Source organism: Eriocheir sinensis, unplaced genomic scaffold (genome assembly GCF_024679095.1).
Source record: "Eriocheir sinensis breed Jianghai 21 unplaced genomic scaffold, ASM2467909v1 Scaffold700, whole genome shotgun sequence".
Classification (NCBI taxonomy): Eukaryota; Metazoa; Arthropoda; class Malacostraca; order Decapoda; family Varunidae; genus Eriocheir; species Eriocheir sinensis.
In genome coordinates, this window is record NW_026112055.1 from 1 (window position 1) to 16,319 (window position 16,319).

Consider the following 16,319-nt stretch of genomic DNA (forward strand, 5'->3'; position numbering starts at 1 on the left):
CAGTCTGAATTTACTTGTCTACATCTGAGTTTTACGCCATTGTTCCTCGTGCGCAAAGTGTGACTTAAGTGTCATCGATCATAAACAATGTTGATCTGTCTACATTCGTGAAACCATTAAGTATTTTAAAACATTCGATCAGTTTTCCTCGGAGGCGACGTTTCTCAAGAGAGAACATGTTAAGGGTCGAAAGCCTTTCTTCGTCGGATGTGTTGCGCTAGGAAGAGAGAGAGAGAGAGAGAGAGAGAGAGAGAGAGAGAGAGAGAGAGAGAGAGAGAGAGAGAGAGAGAGAGAGAGAGAGGGGGGGGGGGAGGGCGCGAGGGCGAGCAGAAACGAATTTTGAGTGAGAGTAAAAGAGAGCCACAGAGTGGGTATGAGAGGGAAGGGCTATCCTGGGCCATGTGCGTCGTGTCAGGAGTGCCAGACGAGGGAGTGTGGGCCCCACTGTGCCCTCCTTGTCCTTCAGTGCCTCAACACACACACACACACACACACACACACACTGAACTCTGGTGAGCCGTGAGGTAAACAATACTACATTTTCCCACGTCCGATGTTCAAAATCTATTTCCCGAAGCAGTCGAATAAATGTTCTGAAAATCAATAGAATTTCGAAAAACTAAAACATACAGCAAATCCGTCTCGTCACACTCAAGGAATATTTGAATGCATACCTAAAAGTATACCAACCCTCTCAAAACCACAGCTATATAACTTCTGGTAGGGGGTATGGAATGTCACGCATCTCCTTTTTCCTTTGTCATATCTTTTTTGAGACAATAAACAACCAATCCAGTAACAATGGTTAGCCACGCGAAGAACCTCCCTCACTTCCTCTTACTGGAAAGGAACAGGATATACAGATATAGACAGACGAACAGACAAACATAAGGACAGACTAGGACTTTCAAACCCCATAAACAAGCCACGTGCCGAGCACTTGACGTCTCGGGGTTACTGGGGAGGCGGTGCGTCAAGGAGACCGTATCTTAAGTTTTTAAAGAGAGCAATATCATTTCTCGTTAAGCGCACTGACTGGGCCAGACCGACCATCCTCACACCATCGTCACCAGATTATCGTGCTAACTACATTGTATTTTCTGGTCCCATAGCTATTGCCAAAATAGGTAATATATTATCAACGGTTTTAACAATAAACTAAATTGAATATCATTTTATGTGTGAGTTTACGGTAGTTTTGGGTCTGAAACTGATCGACAATCTGGTAACGCTACCTCACACACGCTATGAACAAGCTACAAACACAGTCTTCACCCCAAGTGATGTGCATTGAACCTCTGATCGTAGTTGATAGGCCGTATCTTCATGGTGACGTCATCCAGCACCAGCCAATCGTCGTTCTCAAGCCAGCGGATGGTTCGGGCGGAACGGTTATTGGAGGTCGGGAAGGGTGCCGTGAGTGTGGTGGTGGCAAGCGTTGAACCACCAGCCGCCACCGTTGACCTGGGCATAACTCCGCTATGCCACACATCGTTGTCCCTGTCCCACGTGGAGAAGGACGAGCCGTGGTGTAGCGATGAGAGCGTCGTGGGACAGATTTCCGTGAAGCCGTTCAGGTTAAGTGTGAAATTATGTGCCTCGTCCTCAACCCTGAAGAAGGAGAGATGAGGTCTTGCGTGAGAGGGATGGGAGAAGTAGGTGGCATGGGTGATAGGGGGTAAGGGGGGAGCTTGTAAGACACTAATAAGAGGGAGAATATTATACTTATTTCAGAGAGCGGATGGCGGAGATGCAAATGAGGCCTTGGTTGGAGTGGAATGGGGTCGTTTGTTCTTAATAAGGCTGAAGGATCCTTTTGTATTCGTGACCCCCCCACCCTCCTCCTACACTCTCTCTCTCTCTCTCCACATTCCTGCACATCTTTACGCTGCGTGTGTTCCCAGCGTTACCTGAAGGAGTTGTAGTTGGCACGGAAGGTACCCCGCTCGATGTCGTGGAGTAGGAGATCCACCTCGTAGGGCTGGCGGTAGGTGAGGGCGTGCAGCGGCGCCAAACCGAACCACCACTCACTCTCCCCCGGGTTCCCGAAGCCATCGCGGTACTCATCCCAGGTTCTGAAACGGTGAGACTGAAACATGATGCAACTCAACCTCTCTCTCTCTCTCTCTCTCGCTCTCTCTCTCTCTCTCTCTCTCAGCTGTAACGTGGTCCAACTCAACCTACTTTTTCTCTCTCTCTTTCCTGTGTTTACAAAATGCGGAAAGAAGTATAATAGACTACACTGTCAGGACAACACTAACCGTGAGAACGCCTGAAGGAGCTAAAGGCGAAGGTTTCCAGAGGTTACCTGACCCGGCCACCTTACCTTCCCACCTGCTTAAAAGCCCCGACAACACTGGGTTGATTAAAATAAAAGCATATTTAAGGGTGTTGTAGACTTTTTTTCCCCCATGCCTCTTTTAAGGGTGTTTCACCTCCCTACTATATTTTTCATGAGGCTCAAACCTTGATTGCCTCCTCGCTTCTTCTCAGAGGTTAAAACCGTGGATATTTGCTCATTCTTATGGCCTTCAAACATTCGATCTTATCCATGAAACATCTTTGATCTGCATACATGATCTTCCTTTGATCTTCTCCATACATAATAATTCTTCAAGGTTCAAACCTTCGATCTCCTCTGATACTTCTTAGGGTTCAAACCTTCACCTCTTCCCTGTTATACCTTCGACCTCCTTCCTGCCACTCACCTGTTGAAATTAACCAAACCCCAGGTGGAGTTGCGCCGCCTCAGGATGACCGTCCACCCTCCTGTTTCCTTGGCGCCGGGCTGTCCCATGTCGCAGTAGGTGTTGACCGGAGCCTGTGGGGTGTGTGGGTGAAGGACAACAAATAATGAGAACGAAACAATTGAGAGTGGAGATATACACCTATCAGAGGAAGGATGAGTGTGGGAAGGAGTGCTTTTGGTAAATATTTATACGCTTCAGAAACTTGACGCCTCAGAAAGTTCTAAAGACAAAGCTCATAAGTGCATGTGCAAAGGGGCATGGTGAGAACGATGGATATAACATGGAGAGATAGGAGGAGTTGGGAAAGGCCTCTTAACGTGTTGCGGACTATAATATTAATCAATGGCTGCTGGTGCATACTGATGATGCGGGTGGTTGGATGAATAACTGTGTGATGGCCTGTATGGGGGAGAGCGGAGAGTTTAAGAAAATTGAGGTCATGGTTTATGATGGACTACATGGGAAAAGGAGGGAACGTGGGTTAATACTCGAGTAAGGACAAACAGGAGCTGGAGAGAGTAGAGGTTTGGGGAGTCTTGCATAAAGGAGTCCTCTATACCATTATATTGTCTTGTGGTATGATGGACTACATGGGGAATGGAAGGAACGTGAAGGGAATGTTCTAGAAAGGGGATGCGGGGCCTGGAGGGAAGGGGAATTGGGGTATTTGAAAAAAAAGTCTTCTATACCATTATTTTGGGCTTAAAGTATAAAGTTCTCTCTCTCTCTCTCTCTCTCTCTCTCTCTCTCTCTACCTTGGGGTCCATTGTCGGGAAGGTCTGGTACACGCCGCTGGGGTCCTCGGGCTGTTGCCAGTGTTTGTCGGAGCAGTCCCGCGGCAGGAAGGTGGAGGCCTGGGTGAGCTGAGTGAGGGCCGTGACCGTCTGGCGCAGGAAGGAAACATTGATGTTATTTTCTTTGATATTTTCTGTCTAAGGAGGAACACTTTGTTGGGATAGTTCTTTTTTTTATTAATTTCTGTTTATCCCCATAATCTCAATCCTTGATAGTGAAAAATAAAGAAAACACACACACACACACACACACACACACACACACATATATACACATACGCATATATATACAGCAGGAAAAAATTATCAACTTCATCGTGAAAGAAGAAAAAATGTCTTCGTGAAAAAAGGGGAAAAAATTCATTGAGATAGAAAAAAAGTCTTCATCGTGAAAGAAGGATTTTTTTTTTTCATCGTGAGAAGGAATAAAATGTCTTCACCATGAAAGAAGGAAAAAATGTCTTCATCGTGAAAGAAGGAAAAAATGTCACCGTGAAAAAAGGAAAAAATGTCTTCATCGTGAAAGAAGGAAAAAAATGTCTTCGTCGTAAAATGGAAGAAAAGGCTATTCTTCATCGTAAGAGGAGAAACAAGGCTATTCTTCATCGTACGAGGGGAAACAAGGCTATTCTTCATCGTACGAAGGGAAACAAGGCTATTCTTCATCGTACGAGGGGAAACAAGGCTATTCTCCATCGTACGAGGGGAAACAAGGCTATTCTTCATCGTAAGAGGGGAAACAAGGCTATTCTTCATCGTACGAGGGGAAACAAGGCTATTCTTCATCGTACGAGGGGAAACAAGGCTATTCTTCATCGTACGAGGGGAAACAAGGCTATTCTTCATCGTACGAGGGGAAACAAGGCTATTCTTCATCGTACGACGGGAAACAAGGCTATTCTTCATCGTACGAGGGGAAACAAGGCTATTCTTCATCATACGAGAGGAAACAAGGCTATTTTTCATCGTACGAGTGGAAACAAGGCTATTCTTCATCGTACGAGGGGAAACAAGGCTATTCTTCATCGGACGAGGGGAAACAAGGCTATTCTTCATCGTACGAGGGGAAACAAGGCTATTCTTCATCGGACGAGGGGAAACAAGGCTATTCTTCATCGTGCGAGGGGAAACAAGGCTATTCTTCATCGTACGAGAGGAAACAAGGCTATTCTTCATCGTACGAGAGGAAACAAGGCTATTCTTCATCGTACAAGGGGAAACAAGGCTATTCTTCATCGTACGAGGGGAAACAACGCTATTCTTCATCGTACGAGGGGAAACAAGGCTATTTTTCATCGTACGAGAGGAAACAAGGCTATTCTTCATCGTACGAGGGGAAACAAGGCTATTCTTCATCGTACGAGGGGAAACAAGGCTATTCTTCATCGTACTAGGCCCCATATTTCCACCACTTCCTCTCTCTCTCTCTCTCTCTCTCTCTCTCTCTCTCTCTCTCTCTCTCTCTCTCTCTCTCTCTCTCTCTCTCTCTCTCGTTATAACCTCGACAACTAATATATACTACTACCATCACTATAATACTACAACACTTGATACTGCTGATAGGTACTTTTACTGCGGCTTCTATCGTTATTGCTCATGCTAGTCCTGCTACTACATTGTTTTTTTTAATATTGCCTTAAGAAAGAAAGAAAACACACGCCACTGACCACAACATTAGGAAACCGACACCCAGCCTTACACCACACGCCCAAATGTCAAGGGACGGGTGTGAACAACGATGCCACTGTTGCGAAGGTTATTCGTGGAAATACGCGGAACTTTCCGGCTCGTCGCAACACTCAGCTCTTCGCTCTGCCGTCCACCGCCACCACCACCATCATCACTACACAATTATCAGCATCACCACCACTACCTCGCACATACCACTTTCACCACCACAACTCCACTGTGTTAAGCATCATCACCACCGCCTCTATCACTACACAATCTCAGCATCATCACAATCACTTCCTCGCTCCAATAGCATCACTACCACTATACAGCATCAGTATCATCATGATTCCACCACCATCACCTTGAGCCACCATCATCACCATCAAGATCACTACCTCTCCCTTCTCTACAACCTCGCCTCATCACCAACTGTCCACTATCTCTATCCCTTCCAGCATTTCGAGCCACCACCACCACAACCTTACACCACCATCATCTCGATATTGTTTTACCTTTAATATCATTACCAGTGCCTTAAATAATTTCACTACCATTGTTTGTACGATCACCAGCATCATGAGTGTCAATTAATGTTCTAACACCAGCTAGGCTACAGTTACTGACACAGGCAAAATAAAACAAAAACAGACTATACTACTTCTACACCACTTATACTACAACTATCTACTTCCACTACTACAACTACTATTACTACTACTACACACACACAGACACACACACACCTGCCGGTCCAGGCCGCTGCAGACCCCTCCGCCCCCATCTGCTGAAGCGGCCATCAGTTCCGACACCTTGTCCACCAGTGTGACGCACGAGTCCTCACTCTCCGAGCCGCCGCCAATCTTTTCGTTGATCTTAAGCACGTGGGTGTTGATGTTTTCTAGGGTTGCGGTGTTGGCCTGCAGTGTTTCAGACAGGGAGGCGCCGCTCTGCAAGCCTGTGTTTCCGCCACCGCCGCCCGCCCCGGGGGCTGCAGCGTTAGAGAGCTTCTCGTCGATATATGCCTTCAAACTCGTTTCCAGTCCGCCCACCTTATTGTCAATGTGACCTTCAATCTTCCTCACCATCTCCGAGATTTCTTGCCCTATAGATTCTTGGAACGCTTGAACGAGGCTGGTGTTGAGGGCTGAGGTGGCAGCAATCAGGCTGTTATTCACGGCCTGCTGCAGCTTCGTGTCAAGCTTCCTGTTGTTCTGCATCGCGAACAGCGAGAACTGCGATCGGAGGCCACTCTGGACGGTGTCACTTACCAAGCGCGGCAAGTCGTCCAATCTGTCCCACACGGGCTGCAAGGGGTCGTCCAGCTCCGTGGACACATAGTCGAACGGCTGCAGGGCGGAGGTCAGCGGCGACCCAGCACACAGGATCACCACCGCCACCACACCCACGAGTCGCGGGTGGCCGCTTGGGTGCATCCCGCCTGGAGGAGACACGCCTTTGTCTTCCGTCCCTTGTCTCACGCAGCGAGACAACAGTTTCCTTATAACTTTCACGTCACTGCCACTTTAGATGTAATTCTGTATATGGCTTTGAAACTTGAAGAAGGAAAAATATTCTAAAGTCTGATAGGTTAATTGGAGAGGGTGCTTGGCCAGAACCGCGGAAGGAAAGAGGGAGCTTGTGACAGACGCCGGAAGGCAAAGAGAATTTATGGGAGTGGAGACGAGGGTCGAAGCTCGTCTTGCCTGCAGGACAGCGCTGAGGGGACTGAACATGCCAAGCCAAATCTGTCAAGGTCAGGGAGTGGTGCTGTGACCGAGGAGGAGGGGAGAGGGTAGAGGAAGCGTGAGGCAGGGAGTGAGGGGAAGCCTAGCTAATGGAGAGGTAAGATTCCACCAGCGTGAGGCGAAGGCATGCAATGAGGCAGTGACATCTCAAGTAATGGACGGCGGACTCTTGATTTTGCGGCGCCTTTGTCATTAGCCGCGAATTTTGGAAAATCAACCGCTTTAGTGCGAATCGCCATAACTCCCTTATTTCTAGGGCTACAGAAATGTTTTTGGTATCAATCGACGGCAAAATGAAAGGGCTATATTATATAACAGGCGACCGGGCTCAAAATCCGACTCAAAAGTGTAAAAAATCGAATAAATTCGCAAAAAAACGACTGAAAAAAAAACTATTTTTGAGTTCCCAACCTTGAAACCCACTCATTTTTTGAGAATTTCAAAAAAACGTATTTAACAAATAGTTTAGCCCTACCAATGTGCTTTCCACTATGATGCATAACATTTCCCTACTCCCAGTAGTTTCGTCGCTAGAGCCCGAAATGTAAACCCTTTTGAGAGCGATTTTGACGAACTCCAGACACTTTGCCGTTTTTGTCTAGTGTGCCATTGCTATTGCCTCTAGAAGGCTGTAATTTGGCATGTAGCCCCTCTTGGCAATGAAGTTTGACAACCTTGAAGGATTTTTTGATAGCTCGATTCCAAGTTTGTCGTCAAACCGTCACAAAATAGCCTGTTTTTCGGCCCTTTTGCCGCTATTTGGACACGTCCTAGTTTTTTGCTTATAACTTTTATTTATTTAGTGCTTTCCAATTTTCTTTCTTCTGGTTATTAATTTTTATTAATAGAGCTTTCGTTTGCCACCAAGCACGCCTTCCTAGCTTCAGTAGTTTTTGCTCGAGCTTGACCGGAAGTCGCGACGAAAATTCGCCGAATCTGACTTATTTCATGCGTCGCGACGAAAAACCTTCCTGACGCCACAAAAATTAATATATCTGCATAGAAAAATTGTACTTGAACACTTCAGTATGTTGACTATCTTGTATAAAGGACGCCATGTCGGACGCCAACGTGTTCAACTTCAAAAACGGTTCTCCTGGCGATGACATCTACCGCAACAACAAGACCATCATCGTTTCTTCCCTCAACTGCAGTTCCTGCAACGAAAAGAGGGGGTTTACTGGACGCCTACATGGATTATACCCGCACAGTAATCTCTACCGCGAAAGAAGCCCGATCTATCAACTGAACAGGTGTCGCTGGGAAGATCGTGGTATTCCCGGTAGTCTGCATATTCGCTATCCTCCGTGTGAAAATCGTCCTTATGTGGCGTGTATCCTAACCCAATATGCTCCTGGCCGCGAACTGGAAAATAACCCTATAAACCAAAGATATCTTCAGACGTCAAGAGATCAAAATTTCATTCGTGGGGTAAAGGAAGACAGTTATGATAACCGTCTCCGCTGGTTTAAAGAATCCATCACAAAACTGAAAAAATGGGTGATTAAAAGCAACATGACAAGTGTCGTCTTCCCCTACAATATTGCAAGCGCTGGAATTCTTTACGTGTTGTGGAAAGCTGACTACCAACCGCATCTTTAAGAGGCTGCGGCTGAACTCCAACTACATAATATATCGTGCGTCATCCTGGACAGATGGTGGACCTGCGATGAGCCCGAAACAAAATTAAATCTATCTGTGTCTCCCGAGCGAAACAGGAAGAGAAAACTGGTGGATACAGAGGACGACGCTGTGGCTGACGAATGGAAAAGAAAACGGGACGGTGCTGTAGTCGACGTGGATCCTAAATAACTATAGCTCCAGACAATTTTCCAATAATTATGTACATCACTAAATGTAAAATATGTCAATAAATAACAATGTAATATGTTTAGTACGATTTACCTTCAATATGTAATTGGCATCTCGTCATGTCTACCTCTATATAATGAAATAATTATTATATTTTTGCTAGTGTCTTGCTTACTCTAAGTCTAAATGGAGTCACATCATATATATGTTACCAGCATTGCGGATGGGGAAATTTACCCCAATTCCAGCACTATCTTTACTAATAATATACAAACTCTAACATCAGACAAGGACGTGGAATATGAAGTCGGTCTACTGAACGTGTTGCTTCCCCGTCGGTATTACATTGTTAAACCGGGTGAACCAGAGTGTAGTATACATCTTGAAGGTGGTATAAGACCAACGCCAGATTCAGAAGCTATTGAAAGATGCACACTGTCAGAGGCTATTAATGCTCATATCTTGTATAATGACACTGGGTATTTGCTGATGTGTGTTAACGGTATAATAACGACATTGTTAAAGGAGATGGTCGATGGATACAACTACCATTTACTAGCGTATTCTAGAGAGGGTCTTGCATTTAGCCCAACAAATGATCATTTAACTTTGTTCTGCTACAATGGTTATCATCCACTAGTTGTATTTATTAAGGTTTCCTTTGATACGCGACTGGCCCAGGTTCTCGGTTTTGTCCCCAACTTAGGTTATGCTGTGTTTTCTTCCTTGGGTACACATGAAGAACAAAAAACTCCCGTTCTTGTTCCGCGACAGGGTCATGCCCCTCTGTTGAGAAATGGTGACGTAGTGTGTTCTCGTTTACACTGACCTTGTCACTCCCTCTAGGTATGCAGGGAAAAATGTAAATATTCTTGATGCCTTTTCGCTCTCCGGAGGTCTAACAAAAGGCGTGCATCCAACTATATATAAGTCCCTTAAATCCAAAGTAATTGATTCGACTTTTATTAAACTCACAGATCAAAAAGGTCGCCCTATGCATTTCGAAGAAGGATACCCTGTTACATGTTTACTTCATATCCGATCGCGTTGAATCTTTGAGTACATTTTGCTGTAGTAATAGGAATGTTGTCCATTTGAAAAGACAGTCTCTTTGCCGCCACCATGCGGGTTACATTCATCCCTCCTTCCGTAGCAGAATATTATATCCTGTTTTCGAATGGCAAACAGATATCATCCCGAGGGAGTGGTATTGATGATATAGTCACACTTTCTTATGAACCAAGCTATCCCAGAGGCGGGGTTTTATCCTCGGTTTTAGCAGGACTCGCTAAAAGAGCTTTCCCTTTCCTAGTGAAAAATGTCATTGTGCCTTCAGCTCGAACATTTGGAAACAATGTTCTAGATGATATTTCACAGGGAAGCAACTTGAAAAGCTCTATAAAAAAGCATGGAATTAATTCCTTAAAGCAAGCTGCAATGAAATTGACTAGAGGAAGCGGGAAAAAGAAAGTCAAGCGAGTCGGGAGGAAAAGGTGTTATAAAAAGGACATCTTTACCGGGTTGTAATCATTGTTGAACTAAGAGCAGTATGGCGAGCATCACCAGCGCGGTTGGTGTCGGGGACCCACGTTCTCCCCTGGGGCAATATGCCGCCGGTGTCAATGAATTGTTTCCCCTCCCCAACAAAATGAGATTATTGGAAACAACGATTGCCTCCCGTTATGATGCTGATGTTTTACCTACTAACCTTGGATTCAATATGAAATTATCCGATAGATATATAGAATTTCTCATTCCTGGAACACTTGGCAGTTTTATTGATTTGGGGAAATTGGTGTTGCACACCTCTTTACGCTTAACTAAGCCAGACAATACTACTCCTCTCGATGACGCTCAACATGTTGAATTTACAAATAATACCGCGCACAGCCTATTCAAATCAGTGCAATGTTTTTTTGGGAGATGTAGCTGTTGACAATAATGTACTTTATGGGTACACGTCATACGTTAAAATGCTGAATACTTTGTCGCCCAACAAATTGAATACAATTGGAGCCAATGCTAATATTACCATCCCAGAGAATGGGTTTATTTCCAAAGTAACAGCAGAATACTTTGACAATGCCAGCGCGCAACGCAAGACCATTATGAAGTGGGTTAAGACTCACGGTATACAACTCTGTACCCCGCTTCTTCTGGATATAAGTTCTTTAGACAGTTACTTGCTCGATGGTATTTCGGTTAGACTCCAAATGGAACTATCTAGTAATGCATGGCTGCTAAATTCTCCAACTGGCGATAACATTCGTCTGCATATAGATTCAGCCAAGCTGTTTTATACGCGACTGTTTCCTTATCCTAATGCACTTCATGCTTTGAACGTGTCTCTCGCCACAGGGAATCTTTTAAAATCGACATTTACCAAAACCCTCTTGAAAACCTATGTGCTAGCCAAAGACCAAACCTCAGGAACGTATGATCAACCGTGGGGTAATGTTATTCCGGAAAAAAACCTCTCACTTATTATAACGAGCATGGAAGCTCATTCTGGCGACTATACGCTAAATCCATTGTATTTGAGCCATGGCGATATAAGTCAAATAAGCTGAAGTGTTAATGGTAGAACCATGTATAATATTCTTAGTAAATTCCCTCATGACTATGCTGAGCTCTACCATCGTACTTTGGATGCACTTGGTTTTCACAAAGACCATTTAATCGGAAAGAATATTTTCGGCAAGGGGGCAATGATTTGCACATTTGATTTGCGTGCTGAAAACCTGAATGATAATTTTCCCGTTGAAATGAATGGGGGGCTTGGACTTAGCTTGAATCTAAGCAAGGGAGAAAACGAGAACCGTCTGTTGATACGGTTTGGCGAAACAGTGGGTATAATAACAGTTAACTCTGAAAGACGGCTGCAGTGTGATGTGCGCGCTTGAAGCGGCTGTGCGATGAACAACATGGAAGGATTGAGGGGGCACATAGGAAAGCAAGCCTTGTTTTTAGGCGTGTTATTGGGAGACGAGGTAAACTCTATACCTCGATATAGAAAACCTATAGTGTGCATTGTCAATACGCTACCAAGTTATTCTAAAAGAGAAATGGGACACTGGATTTGTCTCTACTATGAACCGGGCATGGTAGTGTTCCTAGATAGTTATACTCTCGATCCAAAATTATACTCTGATCATTTTAAATATATTGATTACCCCGGGCTCAGTATGTATAAAAATGCATTTCGACTTCAAAGCACGTGAAGCGATGTGTGCGGGGCTTATGCCATGTACTTTGCCAACAATGTTTCACACCTGGGTGTAAGAGAAACTCTTGAAAAAATATGCATGGATATTTTCCAAGACCGAATATTCGAGGAATGATGAACACGTGATGAGACTCGCTTACAGCAAGTTTTTAATGCCCGTATGTCATCAAACATTTAACACGTGTCCATAAAAAGTAAGTATTGACTTTATTGATTTCTCATACTGAAGTGTATTACTCTCCATGAAGCTATTCTAAGCATAAATAATTTTCTAATTCCTTTATCGGGGGGTTTGTATACCATGCTTAAATCAGTGGTCTGGCTCCACACACAGATCGTCACTCGTCACCGCCACTACCCCGTGCTGCCCCCGCCCCGCCCCGCCCCGTCCCGAGCCCCGCGCGCAGTCCTGTCGCATTCTGTCGTCGCAGCGCCCGCAGCGCCCGCTGCCCCCGCCGCCGCCGCAGCCGCGAACATTATCGGCAGTCCTTTATGTATGAGCCGGATCGAAACAAAAGCGTTTTATTCATATGTTTCCACAAATCGTATAAATTTTAAGACAATTATTGTTTTTTTTTCATCCGTTTTTTTGATAAAGTCAAACAAGTCAAACAAGCTCAATCTTTATTGGAATTTGGTCAAATTATGATTCCAGATTCATCATGTGCAATTTTATAATATCATAGGCTCCAACATTAGTCCTATATACAGAATATGTTTACATATATTTTATATTTTACATTAAAGTAGCAGGCAAATTCTTACACTATAAACAGTATCTACAACATTCACACCAGTCCTTATTTTATAAACAACTACAATTTATTCTGAAAAGTCTGTATCTTCTAGCATATATTCAAGGGGGGATGATGAGAGCATTTGATTTATTTCTTCCTGTTCCGCGGCTAGCATTAACATGTCATCATCCGTCTCTACCTGTTTTTTCGAGAGAAAATATTGCTCAGCCAGCACATCCCGTTCTTCCCACAATTCATAGGTTTCTTCTTCTTGTTCTCCCATTTCACCGATCTCTTGCCCACCCATTACCTCGGCTATAGTCTGTTTGGAGCATGAAGTCGGTTCAAGGTGTGGCAGATTCCAGAATTCCCATGAGTGCAGCTCTGCCAGTTCGACCGCCAATTATCAGATTAGCACTCTCTCCCGGCCAACCCATCCACAACCCACCTGTTTATCTCTCTCTCCCTCTCCCTCTCGACCCGGGGGAGGGACCTAGGGGGACACACCGACCACCACCACCACCACCACCACTACCAACACCACAACGTGGCAACATGGGAAAAAATCTCTGCCACATGTCATAGAATTTATACAAATCCTTGTTATAATCCTAAACATCGACACTCATTGTACTATGTAGCTTCCTTTACTATATACAGAATATATAAAATATCGCTTTCAAATAGCACATGGATGGGTAATAAGAGAGAGACGCATGTATACGAAGGCTGATTTGGCAGCATGGGAAGAGGTAAACGACGATACCAGCTCCACCCTGAACCGACTTCATGCTCTGAACAGAATATAGTCTCGCTTCTGTTGTGCCTCTTTCATCGCCTTCCTCCAAATTTTCTTCGTTTGACAGTGATTCTCTTCCTCCTCTACCCCTATATAATTATCGGGATGACCGTAAGATCGTGACTCCAAGGTGCTAATGTAGTATCTTTTGTCCTCAACTACAGATATCCCTCTCTTGGGATATTTTACTGTACTCATTCGTCCATTGCGCACTGTGAATCCCTGATAGTCAAAGGTAAATGTTTGCTTCTGGAATAGGGCGTCTTTGTATCGCTGATGAGTAATTTTCTTCTTTATGAACTTTGGAACGCCCTTAGCTGAACTCAACCGGTCACCGTCTGCCAAGAGGATGGAGTAGCACTTTGGTTTTACACCTACAAATTCTGAGATGGTTTTTTCCCCCACTTCAGACTTTAGAAATCCAAGCTTTCCTTTGCTGTCTGTGCTGTACAAGGAATGTGAGGGGCTAAAGTTACTCGTGTCTATATAGCTTTTGAAGGGTTCCTGCGAGTACTCTGTTAATAGATCAGGAGTTTCAATTTCTGTTATTAGGAATCAGTGTCACAATACACTAGTTTCGCCCGATCTCCGTAATGAGCCTTCAACACATTGTAATAGAAATCATATAGTCGCAGCTTGGACAGCTCTAGGATGTAGTAGCCAATGTAGTTTGGATGATTCACCCGTGAATGTTTCCTATGGCGAGTTACAACTACATGGCCATCATTGAGAGGTACAACGCGTTTAAAGTAAGGATTTCGGGCCAGCTTCAAAAACTTTTCGCGGTTGGTGACAATATCTATGTCTTCACTATATTTGGCCACGTTCATCAGGAATCGACCAAAAATGCTGTTTGAAATACACTTGATTGCATTTTTCTTGATAGGGCAAGTAGCACTTTTGCGGGCTTCTATGTTATCCTGAATGAAGTCCGCAAGAAAGTGCTTTTGCTTAAACGTATAAATAGCATGCACTTTTTTTTAACAACCAGGCCTAGTTAAATAAGTAGTGTAAGGAGGGGCAGAGCAAACAGCATTTTCTCCTGAGCAGCATGTGTTCCAACCAGTGTTATGTTCTTACACGGTGCTGGACGGTTTTCTTCTTCATACCATTCGCGTGTGACTGACGATATATCTCTGTTGGTGATATTGTGTCTTCTGATGATCAGTGGGAGGTCATCCGTTTTCTCACCGACTTCACGTGAGACAGCCTCAGTATCGCACAGAATGAGATATCCAAAATCGCCATCGGTTGCTTGATTGACCAAGCCCACGCTCAAAATCGACTGCATTTTTGTCTCATCTAGTTTTCTCATATCCGCACATGGCAACTTCTCTTGCATTACAGTGGGATAAAGACTGTTGAAGTCAAGATCGACTTGACTCCCTTGTTATCACAATTTTTTCGACTTTACTCTCTTGTTATCTCAAAATACGTACCTTGGTAATAGGCAGAAAATGGTAAGTGAGAACAGGTCGTTCTGAAGCCGCAGTTGAAGGCGGCTGCCTTACAATTGGCTGGCAGTTCTGAATACACGCTTGTGATCCACGTGGTGTCGTCTGCTAAAGTAAGGGTGGTTGCTCGCGGTCACCCGTGGTACAGTTGGACAAACCTATAGCTTCTGGTAGTTTTCTGTGTGTTATGGTATAATCTTTCTGTTATAAATCATTAAATCACTAATATAATGATTGACTTGTTAATGCCTATTGAACGTAAACCGCTGCCGCCGCCGCAAAATAGCTCGCGGAGAGGTTCAATTTGCTTACTGCTTCCATATTTCCCTCACCGCTCACAAAGACCACAAACGGACAAAAAAAAACAAATCCAGGCAAATTAGCACTTTTAATGCGGTATATTCCCACAGTGCGCATGCGTGGTGGACAGCAGAATGACTAATTTCATCGGGGAGATATTTCTCGAAACACGGGCCAGTGTAGTGGACCTTCTTCTTCTTTTGACCTACTGTAATGTTTTGTATCGCTTCTTATGTCCTCCTTCTCCACACTTTTATACTTCACTACATGCACTTAGGGCCACTTTCACAGTCATTTTGTTTGTATTGATCGTTATCAGTCGCGGGGATCGCCGCTCTAGTATTTCCATGTGAAACTGGCCGATGGGTAGTGATGTGATGTGATGGTGTCGGAGGTATTGCCTTTACAACGGCACCTCATGGCGGCTGCGGGGCTAGCCTCGCCCCGCACCTCACCACACACACTCAACACCTGTCGCTTTCTCTGCAGCCACCACTACCCCATAGGCCAGTTTCACGTGGAAAACTACAGCGTCGATCGCCGCCATTGGTAACGATGAAAACAAGGTGACTGAAAGCGGCCCTTATTTACTTCACAGTGCGCACTTATACCCTTCACCCTGAACTTAGGTGTTTTTCTGTTCTTTTCTTTCCCTGATTTTGGTTTTCTATGCCCTTTTGCTATTTTCCACTGTTACTTTTTTCCGTCGCCGCCAAGAAGCATTACCGGTCAAAAGAAAAAGAAGAAGAGGAAAACAACACCGGGAGATATACAATTTTCATAGATTCGAGAAAATAGGTTTTTGGACTGTGGTTCCCCAGCACGGGGTGTTCTCTTATCTTGTTAATCAAGTAGTAAGCAAAGCAGCTCTGCCAGTCCATTTTTGGTGGGCCATCTTCCACTGCTCCTCACTCCTCAGCCACTGCCGTCGTCTGTTTGTTTACATGCAGCCGTTCGGTACCCACGTACCCACGCTCGTACTCACAACCGTTTTCCATTCATACGGACAACCAACAACTCGCTCCCGG

The 16,319-nt window shown here is 44.6% G+C and overlaps 1 protein-coding gene across 1 annotated transcript; it reads right to left on the reverse strand.

The window, feature by feature from the left end:
* Positions 1–1,271: 1,271 nt before the first annotated feature.
* LOC126993985 (fibrinogen C domain-containing protein 1-like) lies at positions 1,272–6,965 on the reverse strand. Its single transcript, XM_050853211.1, has 5 exons — positions 5,962–6,965; positions 3,506–3,634; positions 2,709–2,821; positions 1,911–2,075; positions 1,272–1,611 (listed from the first exon to the last, which is right to left on the reverse strand). The coding sequence occupies exons 1-5, from the start codon at positions 6,649–6,651 to the stop codon at positions 1,272–1,274; spliced, it is 1,437 nt and encodes a 478-aa protein (XP_050709168.1). The 5' UTR covers positions 6,652–6,965.
* Positions 6,966–16,319: the final 9,354 nt, after the last annotated feature.